This window comes from Melozone crissalis, unplaced genomic scaffold (assembly GCF_028551555.1).
Source record: "Melozone crissalis strain CALT ecotype California unplaced genomic scaffold, PUWL_Pcris_2 ptg000063l_1, whole genome shotgun sequence".
In the NCBI taxonomy this organism is placed as follows: Eukaryota; Metazoa; Chordata; class Aves; order Passeriformes; family Passerellidae; genus Melozone; species Melozone crissalis.
Genome location: NW_026535841.1, coordinates 10,922,944 through 10,941,748, shown reverse-complemented (window position 1 = coordinate 10,941,748; position 18,805 = coordinate 10,922,944). Strand labels below are relative to the sequence as shown.

General features: G+C 54.4%; 1 protein-coding gene across 1 annotated transcript in view; it reads left to right on the top strand.

Annotated features, from left to right (window-relative positions):
- MYO18B (myosin XVIIIB) overlaps window positions 1–18,805 on the top strand; it is a 64,488-nt gene that overhangs the window by 25,006 nt on the left and 20,677 nt on the right. Inside the window, exons 23-37 of the mRNA XM_054289054.1 lie at window positions 990–1,182; window positions 1,953–2,062; window positions 3,623–3,688; window positions 4,952–5,080; window positions 5,400–5,543; window positions 6,945–7,034; window positions 8,757–8,876; window positions 8,965–9,073; window positions 9,717–9,841; window positions 11,303–11,457; window positions 12,216–12,339; window positions 13,052–13,246; window positions 13,347–13,457; window positions 14,267–14,371; window positions 15,793–15,939. Coding sequence (XP_054145029.1) covers window positions 990–1,182; window positions 1,953–2,062; window positions 3,623–3,688; window positions 4,952–5,080; window positions 5,400–5,543; window positions 6,945–7,034; window positions 8,757–8,876; window positions 8,965–9,073; window positions 9,717–9,841; window positions 11,303–11,457; window positions 12,216–12,339; window positions 13,052–13,246; window positions 13,347–13,457; window positions 14,267–14,371; window positions 15,793–15,939 — 1,923 coding nt within the window. The remainder of the gene's footprint in view (window positions 1–989; window positions 1,183–1,952; window positions 2,063–3,622; window positions 3,689–4,951; window positions 5,081–5,399; window positions 5,544–6,944; window positions 7,035–8,756; window positions 8,877–8,964; window positions 9,074–9,716; window positions 9,842–11,302; window positions 11,458–12,215; window positions 12,340–13,051; window positions 13,247–13,346; window positions 13,458–14,266; window positions 14,372–15,792; window positions 15,940–18,805) is intronic.

Below are 18,805 nucleotides of genomic sequence, written 5' to 3'. Positions count from 1 at the left end.
TGTCACACAGATCTCGCACAAATCGTGCAGAGATCTCAGATCACACACAGATCACAGACAGATCACAGACAGATCTCACACAGATCTGACGCAGATCTCAGATCACACACAGATCTCACACAGTTCACACACAGATGTCACAAAGCCCTCACACAGATCTCGCACAAATCGTGCAGGGATCTCAGATCATGCATAGATATCACAAAGATTACACACAGATCACAGATATTTAGACACAGACCTCACACAGATCACAGACAGATCTCACAAAGATCACACACAGTTTACACACATTTCCTTCAGAAATTCCCCATTCAGAAATTCTCCTCTTTTTTTATTCCTGCTTTTTGCAGGGGTTCTGAGCCCCTCTCCTGCCTGAGCTCTGTGGCTGCAGCTCCAGTGGAGCTCCCCTTGGAGCATCAGATCTCGCACAGATCTTGCACAGATTACACACAGGTCACAGATAATTAGACACAGAACACATATAGATCTCACACAGATTACACAGAGATCTCACACATTACACCAGCACCTCGCTGCTTTAATCCTCTTAAGTGCTCAGACAGTAGCCAGCCCTGGGCGCTGGGCCGTGCCAGGCTCCTGCTGCTCTCACCCCTCATTCAGTGGCCAGACTCTCTCAGAAGAGGAGGCTCAGGCTCTGCTGAGTCCCTGACCAGCCCATTTTGGGGTCGTGGCTGTCCCTGGCAAACCCCCTGCCCAGCATCCCTCAACCACACTGGTTTTTCATCCTTCCAATCCAAACCATTCCATGATTCTATAAATCCTGGTACTTCTTCTGGCCATCACCTGAACACGTGGCACATCAGGAGGGAGGGTTCTGCTCACCCCCCGTGTTCACCCTCTGACTGAGGCTGTTCCCAACACAGAGCTGACCCCTCCACCCTGCAGGTGGCACAGGGACCCTCTCCCACTGCCAGCGCTGCTGTCCCTTTGTCCCCTCCATCCCCACTGACTCTGCCCCCCTGCAGGATGCGCTCACCAACCTCCTCCGGCGCTCCCAGCTGCACTTTGTGCACTGCCTGCTCCCGGGGATGGGCGGGGAAGGGCCGGTCCCTCGGCCCCCAGCGCCGCCAGATGCAGCCCCACAGCTGGACGTGGTGGCCCTGAGGACACAGCTGGAGGGGACCCAGCTGCTGGATGCCCTGCGCCTCCACCGTGTCGGTATGTCCAGATCCTGCCCTGTGCCCGTCCCACCTGCAGCTCCCTGCCCCTGCTCAGCCTTTGCTCATCACCTGCTTCTCACCAGCAGGCAAGGAATCCTCCCTTCCTTCAGAAATTCCCCGTTCAGAAATTCTCCTCCATTTCTATCCCTGCTTTTTGCAGGGGTTCTGAGCCCCTCTCCTGCCTGAGCTCTGTGGCTGCAGCTCCAGTGGAGCATCAGGCTGGACCTGCACTGCCCACAGTCCATGCCATGGGGACAGGGAGCTGTGCAGGAGGCCCAGGGGCATGTCCTGTGTCACACGAGGTGCTGGGGTGGCATCTGGCCACCTCAAACTCATCTGGGTGCCATCTCCCTGCCCTGACTACAGGAGTTTCCTCTTTCATGGCAGCTCCCCATGTCCCCTCCACCTCTTGTGCCCTTTGATGTGCACAGGATGCCCCAGCAGGTCCCTCCCCAGTGTGCCAGTGCCAATGGGTATGGTGCAGCCCCCAACAGCCCTGTAGGCTATTCAGATCATGCCCTGGGCATGGCACAGCCCCCAACAGACCCGTGTGCCCCCCAGGGCATCCAGATCATGCCCTGGGCATGGTGCAGCCCCCTGTGTGCCCCCCTGGGCATCCAGATCATGCCCTGGGCATGGCACAGCCCCCAACAGTCCTGTGTGCCCCCCAGGGTATTCAGATCATGCCATGGGTGTGGTGCAGCCCCCAGGGTATTTGGATCATGCCCTGGGCATGGCACAGCCCCCAACAGCCCCATGTGCCCCCAGGGTATTCGGACCGGCTGCTCCTCACCCAGTTCCGCAGGCGCTTCCAGGTGCTGGCTCCCGAGGTGATGAAGAAGCACAACTCTGCCTACGAGGTGCCAGATGAGAGCAAGGTGTGTGCTGGGCTGGGGGGCAGGGGCTGAGACCCCCAGTGGGGCTGTGGTGATGCCAGAGTGGAGGGGAGGATGTGGGCATCGTTGTGGTCCAGTCCCTCTCCCTGGCTCCCCAAAAACCTGAGGCCAAGCCAGGAAACATTCCCAGAAACTCAAGAGAGTGGGGACTGTGGAATATTCTGAGCACTGGGCATCACCTGCATCACCTGGGGTGACTCCTCACCTCATCCAGTGATGCTGAAAGCCAAAAGAGCTCAGGAGGGAATCTGGACACCTGCCAGTTTTATTTGTTTCCGAGTAAATTTGTAGCAAAACCAGTGCAAAGCCATGCCTGGAATGAGGCTGTGGATGAGCCACCAAGAGCTGAGAGGAGCTGAATTAAAGCTGGGCACGTGCTGTGTTGTGCAAACTGCAGCCAGCATGTGCAAAGGCAGTTAAGACCTCGGGATTTAATAAGACAAGTCTGACAATTGGGAAAGGTCAATATTGCCATGAAATGCTGTCGGAGGCAGAGGGTGCCTTGTCAGCAGCGTGTAAGCAGGGGATTTGGAAAATCCCATCCTCCCCGGAGCTCGCTGCCACCAGGGTTTGTCAGCTGGGAAATGCTGCCTGGGACACAGCATGAACCTGGCTGCTGGAGCAGGAGGGAGGCTCAGCTGTGAGGGGACAGCAAGAGCTGTGTTTGTGCTGGGCTGGGACTGTCCTGCACAGCCCTGCACCTCTCCTGGTCCCATCAGTGCCACCAGAACAGGCACAGCCACAGCTCTGCTGCTTCCTCACCACGGTGTTTGTGCTCTGTGATCCACATCTCATTCCCTGCTGTGCTCCATGCCCTCCTTGCACGGCTGCTGGTGAGGCCAGGGGTGCAGTCCTGCTGCTCCTGGTTCCGTGCTGGAATATTCCATCTGTGGGTTTGTCCTTTGGGGAGGAGGTGAGATGATGTTGTGTGGAGTGAGGTGTTAGCAGAGGATTTTTGTTAAAATTTCTGCAGCCCTGGGGCTTTCAAACCATCCATCCATCCATCCACCCATCCATCCACCCATCCATCCTGGCTGCCCCAGGGGGTGGCTGGTGTTGCTGCTGTTTTGTTCATGCTCTGGTCCAAAGCTTGGAGTAATCGAGTTCAGGCTTCTCCTTGGGATAATCTCCTGCTTGAATCCTCCAGGAGTTCTGCGCTGTGGGCTCAGGGGAGAGCTCACCCCTGTTTTTGGCTCCATGGGATGAGCTGCTGGTGAGGTGGGCAGGAGGGGAGCACTGAGTGCTCTGACACAGGCGCTGTCCCCTGTGTCACCTCCTGCCCGTGCACCAAGGCTCTGCCAGGCCAGGGATGGCAGCCAAAGGAGGAAAATCTCGCCTGCAACTGCAAATCTCTGCTCCCCATCCTGCTGAAAACCTCAGGGGGAGGAAAGTCCTTGCACTGGGACTGGGCTTGGCAAGGGGAGGAGGAAAGGAGGGCAGGGCTGGATAAACGCTCAATGGCTCTCTGCACCCCATTTCAGCAGCCCCCAGCAGGGTGTGGGTGTTCCCTCCGCAGTCCCATGATCTGTCCCTTCTCTGCAGGCTATCGAGGAGCTGTTCCAGGCGCTGGATCTGGAGAAGAAGAGCGTTGCCATAGGACGCACCCAGGTACCACGACTGTGCCCTGCCTCCCCATTGCTCTGTGTGTGTGGGCACAGCCCCATGCCAGGCTCCCCAGCAGCCCAAAGCTCCCCAAATTGGTGACAAAGGCTCTCCTCCACTGCTGCACGTGGCACCAGGTGGGCTGGGAAACCGAGACTCGCTAAATATCAGAGCAAAACCTCGTAATTCTCATCTGAAAGCAGAACCCAGGGCAAATCCTGTACTTAATTACCAAAACCCAGCCAGCTCCTGGTGGTATTTAAGTCCCTAATTACCATTGATGTCTCCTGGGCCTGAAGGGGGCTTGGGCAGCTTGTGGGTTTGCTGCAGAGCAGGAACTGTCACAGCAACCACATTTGAACTTCAGTGTGATGGTCTGAAAGAAAAATTAATTTCACGTGCGCGCTTGCCTTCAGCTCTGGAGTTTGTAAAGAAAGAATTCACGGAACGGTTCCGTGGAGCAAAATGACTTTCTTTTTATCCTGCACTGTGCAGTTTGTAATTATCTCCTCTCTGGAACCCTCGTTCTTAATCAATAGCACAGTGGCAGCCCCGGTCACATTTCGTCAGGGCCGGGTTCGCTTCGCCGTCGCTTTGAGCATTGATTTTGTACCAGCTGTGAGACTCGCAGGGCTGGGGAGTTAATTCAGACATTAATGAGGCAATCGAATGGGTGGTGGAGCAATCATGGCATCAGCGCATGAGAGAGCTGCTTTCCTTGGGGTTGTGCTGTGATTCAATTTGGTTAAAATGCAGCTCTCTCAGCGCAGCCCCGGCCTTGCCCGGGTCACTCAGGGTTATTAAAGCTGGGCTGTGCAAATGGTTGGGAGCTCCTGATCCTGGATTCCAAGAGCTTCTCCCAGCAGTGAGCCAGAGACACTTCAGACACTCAGAGATCGATACCGGCCTGAGTCTGATGGCATCAGCAAATCTGTGTAATTTCTGAGGCGTTTCAGAGAAAGAAAACAATCTGGTTTATTTTGGTTTTGCTATCGTAGCACATCATTGCTGTTACCTGTGTGTATCTGTGTGTCACCTGTTAGAATCCTCTGTCAGTGGAGGTGTCCTTCCATCCCATCCCATCCCATCCCATCCCATCCCATCCCATCCCATCCCATCCCATCCATCCATCCATCCCCACAGAGGAGAGAACAGGCAGCATCCAGCAGGAAAATTTTGAGGAATTGCACCTTGTGATGGTCGATGCCTCTCTCAAGGAGGAAGGAGAGTTTCCTGACCTGGGCTGTGTCACCTGTTCCTTGCTGCCAGGTGTTCCTGAAGCCGGGGGTGATCTCCAGGCTGGAGAAGCAGCGGGACAAGCTGATAGCCCAGAAGATGACTCTGCTCCAGGCTGCCTGCAAGGGCTTCCTCAGCCGCCAGAAGTTCAAGAGACTGAAGGTACCCATCCTGTGGGCTGGGGACACCTGAGCCCACACCTGGGATATGGCCCACAGCACCCAAATAACAGCTCTTTGAGCTCCTTAAAGCTTTTCCCTGCAGCCATGGGATGCTGTGCTGCCATCCCTGAGCTCCTCTGCCACCTTTCCCTGTCCAGCCTGGTGTCCCTGCCATCCCTGAGCTCCTCTGCCACCTTTCCCTGTCCAGCCTGGTGTCCCTGTCATCCCTGAGCTCCTCTGCCACCTTTCCATGTCCAGCCTGGTGTCCCAGCCTGGTGTTCCCTGACTGGGTGGGGGTCACACCTGCTGTGTCCCCACAGATCCAGCGCCTGGCCATCCGCTGCATCCAGAAGAACCTGCAGGTGTTCCAGGCAGTCAGGCACTGGCCCTGGTGGCAGCTGCTGAGCCACCTGAGGCCCCTGCTCAGTGTGAACCTCGCTGAGGAGCAGCTCCGTGCCAAGGAGGTGAGTGCCAAGGGCTGGGATGGGACAGGACAATGTCACTCTAGGACACGAAATAAGATGACACACATGCTGGAATCTCCAAGGTAAAAAGAAGGGAAGTTTAGTTTCTGACTCCAATGTTTATAGATTTTCCAAAAGTTTATAGATTTTCCAAAATCTATTGACAGTGGATTGGAGGATGACAGTGCCACCTCTCCAATGACACTGGACAAACCAACAGTCCATCAAATCTCTCCTCCTCCAGAGAAGAATGAAAAACAATAATTCATTAGATAAAAGCGCGTGCAAAAGTTCATTACGAGAATGTAAACATCAGAAGGCTTAGAAGAACAGGGAGACAGGACAGGGTGTTTTAGGGGCTCTGCCTGGTGGATTGCTCAAGCTGGAAGTCACTTCTGCCCAGCAAAGATGTTTTTCCTACCATCCAGAAGTTGCCATCAGTTCTTAGCCCAGTGTCACACATTCTGCAGAGCTGTGGAGGGAGGAGTGACTTCTTGCTTAGAGGGACAGTAGCAAACACACCATGTTCCCATAGTCAAACCCCACCCCAGGGATCCAGGGATCCCCCACTGCCCTCCTTGTGCCCTCTGCAAGCTCCAGGGGCTGTGTCCCCTGAGCCAAACTTTTGGGGATGAACCTGTGGGGTGCTGAGAGATGAGCATTCAAACACCCCTGTTGACATAGGGGACTCCACTCTGTGCTGTCCCCACTGTTGCCCTGGGTGATGGGAGATGCTAATGGACATTTTTTGCTCCTTTCATCCCTCTGCACTCTCTGAGACTTGTGCTAAATTCCCATCTTCCCTGGAGTCCCTCTCCTCCTCTTGCCTGAGCGAGGTTTTAACAAGATGTTTCCAGGCTGGCTCACATGAAACAAAAGCTGCCCAAGCCTCTGTTTTTGTCTCCAAACCCACCTGGGATCCATCAGGCCCCATCATCTGTTTTTATCACCACTCTGCACGCTCAGTGTTGGACATCAAAGCAGGACAAGGCTGCACGGAGCAGCTCCTGCAGCCTGGGAAGGAATCACAGCCAACACCGTGCCTTTGCACCGTGCTCTGATACCTGCCAGGGCCCTGGGACACTCCCTGGGCACGATCCAGGCCCCTGGCTGTTCATCCCAGGCTTTTGAGCTTTGCTGCTCTCTCATAAAACATGCTCCCCACACACAGCAAAGCTGACATTCCCTCCGATGGAATTCATGTCAGGAGCTGTAGTCCCGGCAACTTGCAGTGAGCAGCCTTCAAAGTTGCCTGGTAAATTTTATTAATAAGGCAGCTATGTCTCTTCCACTTATTTTGAGCAGAAAACAGGGTTTTCATGAATAAACCGAGGATGCTGGAACTCTCTCTCTCTCTCTCTCTCTCTCTCTCTCTGTGTGTTTTTTTCCAATCTTCCCTAGGAGGAGCTGGCGGCGCTGAGAAGGAAGCTGGAAAAATCTGAGCAGGCGTGCAGCGAGCTCAGACAGACTACAGAGAGCTTGGAGAGCAAGGTAAAGACCCCAAAATGTCTGATACAGACCCCAAAACACCTGATACATACCCCAAAACCTCTGCCACAGCCCTGTTTGGCCAGGTTGGGATGGGAGCTGATGGGGATGAACAGGAGCAGCAGTTCCAGCAGAGCAGGAGAAGCTGGCAGGGATGGTCCCCTGGACAGGATTCTGCAGTGTCCAGCTGCAGAATTCCAGGCTGGCATCACTCCAGGCTGCCCAGAGAATCTGTGGCTGCCCCTGAAAATATCCAAGGCCAGGTTGGATGGGGCTGGGAGCAACCTGGGCTAGTGGAAGGTGTCCCTTAAAGCCCTGGATGGGTTTTAAGGTCCTTTCCAGCCCAAACCATTCTGGGATTTTGGGTTCCCAGCTGGCTGCTGGTCCTCTGTGGGCTCTGCTTTCAGATGCACAGCTCCTTGTGATTGTGCCTGGAATTTTGCCAAGCATCACGAGGAGAAGGAGCTCCCAAGGTTTCTATAAATACCCTGGGTTTTCCCAGCTCCCTTGGCTGCAGCAGGGCTGGGCTGGGTCTAGGCTGCAGACAACAGCCCTCAAGGCCAGGACGCTTCTCATCCCTGGGGAAAGGGTAAAGATGGTTTAGTTTAAGCCCTTTGGGAATGCTGAGTGAGGGAACTGCCTCAGGGCAGACCTAGGAAAACACCAGGGAAAGAAATCCTGTGGGATTTGCTTACTGGGTTAATCTTGTGGGACTCCCTGAGGAGCCTGCACAATGTGAGGTGCTTAAAATGCTGTCAGACACAGGAGTGTTGGAATGCTGTGTTTTGCTGTGGCTCTGCAGCCCCTCGCTGGTCTGGCTGAGCAGCAAGGACCATGTGCCCGTCCGCTCCGCGGAAAACGGAATTGATTTTCTGGATTAATAATTCTCCCCTTCTGCTCCTGGTTTCAAAGGAGATGTAATGCAATAAAGTAGGACAATGGAGAGCTGTGATGAGCCCGGCAGTGCAGGCAGCGTGGCACAGGCAGGAGCCTGGGCTCCCACTGGTGACACTGGGCAGGGGCACTGTGCACTCCAGAGAGCAGGCAGAGCTGTCAGGATGGCTGTGGCGTGGCAGAACCCCCCCAGCCATGCCCAGACTGCCCCCTGACACCATCCAGGGAGGCTGTTTACAAACACAAATGAGACGGGGCTGCTGTGAAAGCGTCTTGAGCTGTTTATTTTTCAGCATCAGTCTCATTACATGGTTATGACAATGGGAAGATGCTAGTAGCTCACATTCCAGGCAGCAGGCCAAAAAACTTAATGTTACAACTTAGTTTACAAGCTTCTTGACCAATCACACAAAGCAAAAGCATATTGACAGTAGTTCTATCCAATCACCATAAGCACATGTGGTTAAAACAATGCTTGCTTGCTTTAAAGCAATGATAAAAAAACAATGCTTGCTTACTTTGAATAAAAATACCTACTTGTAAGCCTTAAAACACAACGCACAGAGCTCCATTATTAAGCTTTAACCTTCCTAATATCTTGCTAGATAAACTTTCTGCAGCTTAGAGAGCTATTCAGACAAGCGTTAATACACAGATCATTGTTCTGTTTGCCTTTGCTTTTTTCACAGTTCAAATAATTTTTCTGCTGACCTCTCCCATAGCTGCTGCTTTAGCTCTGCTCACAGCTCTGCTCTATCTGAAGCCTGCCTTTTGCAGCTTTCCCCAAAACCCTCTGATTTTGTGGGTTCCCACACCCTCCTGCTCCCCCAGATCATCGACCTGACCACGGAGCTGTCGGACGAGCGCTACAAGGGCGATGTCACCTGCCAGGCCCTGGATGGGGAGCGGGCGGAGCGGCTGCGGGGCACCCGCGAGCTGCAGGAGCTGCAGGTACCACAGTGACCCTGCCATCCCCCTGGCACAGCTCTCCTGAGTGCCCCAGGGCCGGGTAGAGCTGCTCCCTTGCTCCCTTCCCCAGAGCAAGCACGACCAAGTGCAGAAGAAGCTGGAGTCGGTGGAGAAGCAGCTGGAAGAGGCGCAGCAGCTGGTGCAGCTGCGTGAGATGAAGATCAGCGGCTCTGGAGGAGGTAGGGATGTCCCTGCGGAGGCAGTGCATGCTCTGGGCATCCAGCCTGACCTGGAGAAGAGAGCAGAGGTTTGTCCCCCCAAGTCAGTGCCACTGTGCAGCCCCTGGCCTCTCCAGAGCGTTCTGTCACCCTGCATCGCTCACCCTGCGGGAGCTGCAGTGACAGCTTGGGGACACAGCTCTGGAGGAGGTAGGGATGCCCCTCCAGAGGCAGTGCATGCTCTGGGCATCCAGCCTGACCTGTGAGGCCACAGAGAAATGGGCAGAGGTTTTTCCTGCCCAGTCAGTGCCACTGTGCAGCCCCTGGCCTCTCCAGAGCATTCTGTAACCCTGCATTGCTCACCCAGTGGGAGCTGGCAATGACAGCTTGGGGACACAGCTCTGGCTCTGGCATGGGGCTGGTGTGCTGTGCCCCAGGGTGCTGCTGGCACTGCTGGGATGGGATGGGATGGGATGGGATGGGCACACAAGCTGTGCCTGAGGCAGGGCATGTGCTCTCTGCAAGTGGGGCACACAAAGCAGATCCATGCCCCATAACCTCTGTGCTGGTGTCAGCCCCTTGTGCGTCCCCTCCCCTGCCCCCAGCAGGGCCACAGGGGCTGCTCAGGCCCCCAGCACCCACCCTGGGTGTCTCTCATTGGCAGAGGACGAGTGGCAGGTGAGGTTTGACTGTGCCCAGACCGAGATCGTTTTCCTGCGGAAGCGGCTGGCGCAGCTGGAGGAGCGGCTGGAGGCAGAGCTGGGCACCAGGACAGGGCTGGAGCAAAAGGCAAGTGCTGCTAGCCCAGGAGGGCACAGGGACACCCTGGAGATATCCCTCCCCCTGCTCCCAGGAGCTTTGCAGGGCTGAGGCTCAGCATTGCATCTGCTTCTTGTTGCTGCTCCCACTGACCAGGGAAAAACTGATATTTCCTACAGGTTTGAGCCTCAGAAATAGCAAAATTCCACCTTGGTCAAGTGTGACCGTGGGCAGAGGGTGAGGAGCTGTGGGCAGGGGGTTTTCAGTGGTGGGACTTGGTGCTTTAGGAGCTGTACAGGGCTCTGCTCTCCCCATCTGTCACACAAAAAGCTGGCAGCTCCCAAGCTTTGCCCTGAGGAGGAAAAAAGCCAAGGTGCTTTCCTGAGCAGTGCCTGGGAGCCAGGTCACTCCCCATAAGGATAAAACAAAGAAATAAAGATTTCTCATGGTACATTAAATAGTAATAAGAAAGAAGCTGAGTTTTAGGAGCTTGGGTAAAGCGAAGCAGCCCATTTGCTCGCAGTTAGTTTGGAATTACAGGCTTCATTAATGCAAGATTTTGCTTATTTAAAGTCATTCCTTAACGACTCCATTCCCTGGTGTGGGAGAGCTGAGTGTCTGTCCCAGACACAGCGGGAATCCTTGGGGATTCCAGTGCTTTTTGCAGAGAAATGGGATCAGGCATCGCCCGGGGGCAGCTCTGCTGACTCGGCAGGAAGGGCTGGGATGCTGCAGGCACTGGGAGGATGCCTGGGGCTGGAGGGGACACAGCACCTCGGGTTGTCCTTGTTTGGTGAAAAATCCCTGGGTGAAGCAGCCCTGGGGAATGCAGTGAAGCTGGGTCCTGGTGGGGATCTTATCCAGGGGGGGTGTGGGGTGTATAGGGTTCCTCCTCTGTGGGGTGTGTGGGGTCCAAGGATCCTACCCCTGTGGGGTGTATGTGCTGTGGGGTCAGTGGGGTTCTTCCTATATGGGGTCAGTGGGGTTCCTCCTCTGTGGGGTCCCTCTCTGAACTGAATGTGCCATGGAGTTTATGGGGTCACTCCTCTGTGGGGTGAGTGGGATCTAAGGGTCCTTCCTCTGAATTGAGTGTGCCATGGAATCTATGGGGTCCCTCTTGTGTGGGGTCAGTGGGGTTCCTCCTCTGTGGGGTGTATGGGATCCAAGGGTCCTTCCCCTGAATTGAGTGTGCCATGGAGTCTACGGGGTCCCTCCTGTGTCAGGTCCATGTGTCCCTCCTCTGTGGGGTGCGTGGGGTTCTTCCTCTGTGGGCTGTGAGTGCTGTGGGGTCCCTCTGTGAATTCAGTGTGCCGCAGAGTCTATGGGGTCCCTCCTGTGTGGCATCCACCTGTCCCCCCTCGATGGGCTGCCTGTACCATGGCCTCTACTACATCCCTCCCCCACAGGGCACACCTGTCCATCCCCTGTGGGATGTTTGGGGTCCGTGTGTCCCTCCGTGGTGCCACAGTGTGTCCCTGTACACCCCTGCAGCTGGCTGAGGCACAGGCAGCGTGCCAGGTGGCGCGGGATGGGGCGCAGCGGCTGCGGCGGCGCTGCCAGCGCCTGGCCTGCGAGCTGGAGGACGCCCGGGTGCTGGCTGAGAGCCAGCAGAGCCGCAGCCACGAGCTGGAGAAGAGGCAGAAGAGGTGAGGAATGGGCAGGGCTGGGGGTGCTGGAGCAAGGAGGCAGGGAATGGGGAGGGTTGGGGTGGGTGAGGAACTGGGTTGCAGGTGTGTTTTATGAAAAAACATAGATCCTCTCATTAGGATCTTTTGTCCTGAGAAGCTGAGAGGCCTCAGAAAAGAAATGTAAAAAATAATTATCTGCTGCTGTGGAATGCAACAGGTGAATCTGTGATTGGCCTCATGTGGTTGTTTTTAATTAATGGCCAATCACACACCAGCTGGCTCGGACTCTCTGGTCAGTCACAAGATTTTATTATCATTCCATTCAATTTCTATTCCTTGCTGGCCATCTGATGAAATCCTTTCTCTATTCTTTTAGTACAGTTTTAGTATATAATTTTCTTTTAATATAATATATATGATAAAATAATAAATCAGCCTTCTGAAACACCGTCAAGATTCTCATCTTTTCCCTCATCCTGGGACCCCTGCAAACACCACCATGGAGCTGCTGTAAGGGTGGAGCTGGTTTTTTATCTCTTTCAGCTGCTGGGAGTTATTTTTCCATCCCACTGCTGTGTGACTGACACAGGGTCTGAGCCCAGACTGTTTTGGGTTGGAAGGGACCTTAAGGGAACTCATCCAGTTCCATCCCTATGGAATATTCCCTATGAATACTATGAATATTCTCCTTCCACCACCCCAGACTGCTCCCAGCCCTGTCCAGTGGGGTGCTTGGAGTCCGTGTGTCCCTCCTGACCTTGCCGTGCTCCCCTCAGGTTTGACCTGCAGCTGGCCCAGGCCCTGGGGCAGTCTGCCTTCGAGAAGAGCCTCCGTGAGAAGCTGTCCCAGGAGAACACCAGCATCCGCTGGGAGATGGGCAAACTGCAGCAGAGCCTGGAGGTGAGAGGAGTCTTGGACCCGTTCTGGGAGCAGCACTGATTACCTTTGCAATTAGAGCAGAGGCAATCAGGAAACTTGATTCCAATTTCTCCCAGCACAGCTAGGTGTGTTTAAATCTCCTTCCAGAAGGGATGTTGCTATGTATGAGTGATCCCCACCCCATGATTCAGCTAATCAGGGCCCCAGTTTTCACTGGGGTCACTTGTGCTCTTCCTCACATGCCTGCCCCCAGTCCCACCTTGGGGAAGGTGCTGTCTGTGCCCCATGGGATGGTGCTGCACCAAATGCCACCGTGGTGACACTGGCACAGCTGCTGGGGTGGGGGGAGGCCCCAGGGCTGCTGCCAGCACCCCCCACCATCATTTTTTGGGGATGATTTGCAGCAAACAGCCTTTCCTCAAAGCCATGATGTCAGTGGGTGCAAATATGAATTCCAGAGCTGCAGGGGCAGTCTTCGGGCATGTCTGGGTGTGCTTCAAACAGCCCATCCTGTCCCCAGTGTCCTGCATGTCCCTGGGCTGCAGGGACACCCCAAGGCAGTGGGGAAGTGAGGTCAGGATCGAGAGGGAAAGGTGGGAATGGGGTTCTCAGTGTGGGGCAGGGGCTGCCCAACACTGCTGCTGCTTCAGGGGTTTGGGATGATGTTTTTGGGAATTCTGTGGGTTCTGACAGCGGGGTGTGAGTGTCCAGGCTCTGACCATGCTCTGCCCAGCACAAGGAGGCCGAGGTGGCCAGGCTGGAGCAGCAGGTGGCGGTGCTGGCCGGCCGAGTGCAGGAGCTCAGCACCCCCGGGGCCATGGACACGGTGCCTGGGCTCAAGAAGAAGCTCTGGGACCTGGAGGGCAGCACTGCTGAGCAGAAGAAGGAGCTGGAGAGGCAAACAGCTGCTGTGGAGCACCTGGAGCAGGTAATGTGGGGCTGGAGGAGCAGGGGTGTCTGTCTCTGCTGGGACAGCCCAACACCATCCTCATCCTCTTGGGACTGTGCATCATCTCTGGGGGTTTCAGCTCCACGAGAGGCTGGAGCTGGAGATGGAGAGGATGAAGCAGATCCACCAGAAGGAGCTGGAGGACAAGGACGAGGAGCTGGAGGACACGCAGAAGTCCTGCCAGAAGAGGGTAGGTTTGATGCTGGGTGGGTTTCATGCTGGGTGCTCCCCAAAGCTCCCCATGTCCCCAGGAACCCTTCCACAGGTCCGTGTTCCTGCTTTCCCACCATCACCTCAGTGTGAGCCCCCATCACAGCTTTGGGGTGCAGATCAGGCTCTGGGTCAGGGCTGAGCCACAGTCAGTTTTGGGGTGCACATCAAGCTTTAGGTCAGGGCTGAGCCCCAGTAACAGTTTTGGGGTGTAGATCAGGCTTTGGGTCAGGGCTGAGCCCCAGTCACATCCCAGGGGTTCAGATCAGGCTTTTGGTCAGGGCTGAGCCCCAGTCACAGCTTTGGGGTGCAGATCAGGCTCTGGGTCAGGGCTTAGCCCCTGCCATGCTGGAGGGGCTGTTGGGGACAATGTATGAGAGCCACACATGATGCAGCACATGGACCCACTGCTCCCAGTAACCCCAGAGTCACACCAAGGGCACCAACTCCAGAGATTCATGCTTTTTGGGGATGATTTGCAGAAAATACCCCTTCCTCAAAGCCATGAGGTTGGTGGGTGCAAACACGAATTCCAGAGCTGCAGGGGCAGCCTTTGGGCATGTCTGGGTGTGCTTCAAACAGCCCATCCTGTCCTGCATGTCCCTGCACTGCTGGGGACAGGAGGTGCTCCAGGGGACATGGCTCATTCCTGGTCCCCAGTGCCGCCTGCAGAGACCTCGGTGCCCTCCCTCTCCTGGGCAATGCCAAACCCCCCTGTGGCAGTGTCTGTGCCCTGCTGGCACCCTGAGGGGTGGCTGGGCACTGAGCAGGGCTGGGTTTGTCCCACAGCTGCGGCAGCTGGAGATGCAGCTGGAGCAGGAGCACGAGCAGAAGCGGATGGTGCTGCATGAGAAGCACGACCTGGAAGGGCTCATTGGCACCTTGTGTGAGCAGGTAAGGGGGCAGTGCCCGCCCAGGGGCTGCTCTGTGGGCTGTGCCCTGTGTGATGGTGTTCACAGGGGTTCTTGGATGAGGGAGGAGACAAGGATCTGACTCCATGTTTCAGAAGGCTTGGTTTATTATTTTATGATATATATTACATTAAAACTACACTAAAATAATAGAAGAAAAGGTTTCATCAGAAAGCTAGAGAAGAAGAGAATAAGAAAGAATGATAACAAAGGTTTGTGGCTTGGCTCTCTGTCTGAGCCAGCTCACTGTGATTGGCCATTAATTAGAAACAATTCTATGAGACTAATCACAGATGCACCTGTTGCATTCCACAGCAGCAGATAATGATTTTTTACATTTTGTTCCTGAAGCCTCTCAGCTTTTCAGGAGGAAAAATCCGAAGGAAAGGATTTTTCATAAAAGATGTCTGTGACAGAGGGGCTCAGGAGGAGAGGCCCCTTTCCCTCCAGGACAGCCCCAGGTGTTGCCCTGGCAGCCCCCAGCCCCCAAGGGCACTCCTGGTGTAAGGGAAGGGGAGATGGGGCCATGCAGCTGGGACTGCTGTGAGACACAACCACAATTTGACAGCAGCTAAATCAAATCCTGGCTCTGTCACTTAAAAATCCTGGGCTGCACTGGTGGGAGGGGGCAGCTGGTTCCAGCCATGCGCTCCAAATTTATCCCCTGTGGTTATAAAGAGACCCTGAGCAAGAGGAAAATGATGTGAGCAGTGTCCAGGATCCAGCTGGAGGGATGGCAGAGCAGCAGTGGTGCTGCTGCAAACACCCTGTGGTTAGCAGAGGACAGTTCATTAAAAAACGGGAGGAAAACAGCCGACCCAGAAAACTAATTAAGGAAATGGAGATGCCAATGATTTCTTGTTCCAGCAAATTCCAGCCAGCTCTAAACCAGGCCACAAGGTCAAATCCACACAGTTGATTTCAGCCAGTGAACAGAAAACAGGAGAAGGAAAGGGGTTTGAAAGGAGAACCGTGGAAAACAACCTAAACGGAAAATGCTCTTACACCTCAGTGATGCCGAAATTAAGCACTGAAACCATGTCCCTGTTTATTTGGTGGCTTTCTAATTCCTTTATCCCTGTAACCATGGTTGCTCTCTCCCTCTCTCGAGGGGGTGAAACACAGAAGATGGGTTTTTTAAGGTATTCCTTGTGGCTGTGTGGCCAGGCTGTCCTTCTGGACACAGGAGGGAATGTGACTCGTGGGGACCAGGGGTGCGCAAATGTTTTCAGGGGAGCATCTCTTTGATGGGGGAAAATGTGGAACATCGTGGAGGTGTTCACTCTGGTGTAGCCGACCAAAATGCCCCTAAATTGAGCGGGGAACACCTTGGGGTGGGGCAGGAGGTGCTGATGGAGGTTCCAGGGGCCAGCAGGGCTCAGACATCTCCTGTCCCCATCCCAGATCGGCCACCGCGACTTCGACGTGGAGAAGCGGCTGCGGCGGGACCTGCGGAGGAGCCGGGCGCTCCTGGCCGATGCTCAGCTGCTGCTGGCGGCCCCAGCCGGGCCCGGGGGCAGCGCTCCGGAGCTGGAACACCTGCGCAAACAGGTAGGGAGGAGGGAAGCCGCAGGGAGCATCCCCCGCTGCCCCGGTTAACTGAGCGCTGACACGCCGCAGAGTCTCCTTGGAAAAGGAGTGCTTACCCTGTAATTAAGGCAATGCTGGTGGAGTGTTTTTTCCCTTTTTTTCCTGTTAATTACCTTCTGTTTGGCGCGTTTCTGCGCGTCTCCTACGGCCGGGCTGGGGCGGCGTTGCCATAGGGATGCTGGAAGCGGGAGAGGGATGGGGGGGATTTGAGCTGGGGAGCGGCTCCAGCTCTGTGACAGCTCTGTGCCACCACGCTGGGGACATCCCCGACCCCACGGTGAGCTCTGAGTCCCCTGCCATGGATAGGGGCACCACAGGGCTGCCCATCCCCTTGTGGGCCGTGTATTCCCAAGTGCCAAGCAGGGGCTCAGCTAAAGCTGCTGACCCTCTGAAACCACTCAGAAATTAATCTGTTCTGCACATTTCACCTGGAAACGAACGAATCTGGAGGCACAAGGAACTCCAGCAACATCCAAGTGTAATTGGGAGGGTCGTTGTGCATAAATAACAGCTGCGACCAGCAGCTGCTCCCTTCCACCTGTGCTGGGGGAGAAGGGGAAGGTGAGCTGATGGAACTAGAGGTGTGTCCATGCCCTTACCTGGATGTCCAGGGCAGGAGATGGCCGTGGCTGGGACAGGCCACAGTGGGAATGGCTATTTTTGGCACTCTGGTGTTGTTAAGTATTTTTGACCCAATCTTGTAGTGCTGTGCTTCATTAAATCCCATAATGTTTCCCAAATCCCACTTTAGGATTGGAGAGGTTGCACTGCCCCTGTATTTTCCCAGTCCCTGGTGGGAGGGAAATGTGGCAGGGCCCTACCTCAGGTCCTTTCCATGTGCTGATCTGAGGGACCTACATGGATGCTGAGGCGCTTGCTCTGCCTGTCCCATCATGTCCAGCCCCATCTCCCTGGGGAATAATGAGCTGGGCATTATCTGGGGAATTAAATCTTTGCTCCAGAGAGTAAAGTCATGGAGAGAGCAGCTGAGAGAGATGGAAAGGGACTCAGCCTGGAGAAAAGGAGGCTCAGGGGGGATCTTGTGGCTCTGCACAACTCCCTGACAGGAGGGGACAGCCTGGGGTATCAGGCTCTGCTCCCAGGGAACTGGGACAGGAGGAGAGGGAACTGCACCAAACTGTGCCAGGTTGGACAGCAGGAGGAATTTCCTCATGGAAAGGGTGCTCAGGGACTGGCAGGGGCTGCCCAGGGAGGTTTGGAGTGCCCATCCCTGGAGGTGTCCAAGGAATTCCTGGATGTGGCACTCAGTGCTCTGGGCTGGTGACAAGGTGGGAATCAGGCACAGGCTGGATTTGATGACTTTGGAAGTTTTTCCCAGCATTTATGACTCTGGAATTTTGGGATTCTTGCTCCCTGCACACCCCAGTCCTCTCAGCAAGGCAGGAGGTCACTCTCTGTCCCTGTGGTTCCTATGCTCATCTCCCTTATGTTTGGAGAAGTGCAAACAGCCTGGATTTTGGGAATGTGGAGCTTTTCCTGTGCCACCAACACTGAGGCTCTTCCTGTGCTTAAAATGCCACATGATTATCCTGTCCTTTAAGCTGAAACAATTTCTAATGGCATTCATGACGACTTTCTCAAAAGCCAGTGCATCCTACCAGCAGCCCACGGACCTGCACCAGAAGAAAAACTTTGCTAAAATGCTACATTTCCGTTAATCAAAATCCATATGGCTGGGAGTGCAGCATTGTTTCTTAATAAGGCTGAGGCATCCATTTTATGCAGGTATTTAACAGATGGTGTTCACAGCAAACTAATGTTGTTCCACACTTCATACATTATGCATTTTTTTGGGGGGGAATTTCAATTTATTCTTCCCAAGTGGGAAAATTCCATTACATCAAGTGAATTGGAAGCTGATGCTTAATGAGGGGTCCTGGAGATGATTTTTCTCTCAGGTGGAATTATCAGGATTTTGGTGGGAATTGTGGCAGGGTTGAGGCCAGTCCATGAGTGGGGATGCAGGTGGGAAAGGCCATGAAACCAGGAGCTGATCTGAGTGGCATCTTCAACTCATCCCAGCAAAGCACAGGGACTTTTTTACAGCTGATGGAAGAAAGTTCTTCCTTTTCTAGTGAGAGGTCTCAATCTGCCCAAAAACTGGAGGGAAGCCAGCTGAGGATTGCTCCAGTTGTAGCATTCCATTATTCCCCCCCCCCCCTTTTTTTTTTTTTTTTTTTTTTTTTTTTTTTTTTTTGAGGAGGAGAGATAAAAAAGTAAAAAAAATAAAATTCTCAAACTCTCACCATGGTGTGCAGCTTTTCCCGTTGCCCCCTGGAACTCCATAGGGAAACCAGGAGCACAGGAAACGAGCAGCGAGCACAGCGAGCAGAGGGGTTTATTTTTCCTTTTTCGTAGAGAAAAAGCAAAAGAAACCCCAACGAGCAGGGAAAGGAACTGGATGTTCAGGTACAGCCTACGACAACTCCTCCGCCCAGGCGAGGGGGGAGTTTTGGGGATGACGCTGCAGCTTCCAGATGTTTGCAGCCCATTGAAGATCGTGTGTGATCCTAATGGCTGAGCTGCAAAACCCGAGAGCGAATTAGCGCTTATAAATGGGATCTGCCACGTGTATTTGCAAATGCAATTTACGCCACGTGAAAAGCCCATTTGCAAACCCCCGAATCATGAATTGCTCTAATCAGGAATTACGTGTAATTCACATAATTTTGCAAATTAATGATCCCAGCTCTGCCTGGCCATGGGAAAGGGAGGATGTGCCATGGAGGCGGCTGGACTCATCAGGAGAGGCAGTGGGGTTGGGATCTGAGCTGGAAGGTGCCAAGGAAGCTTTGCTTGCCCTGTA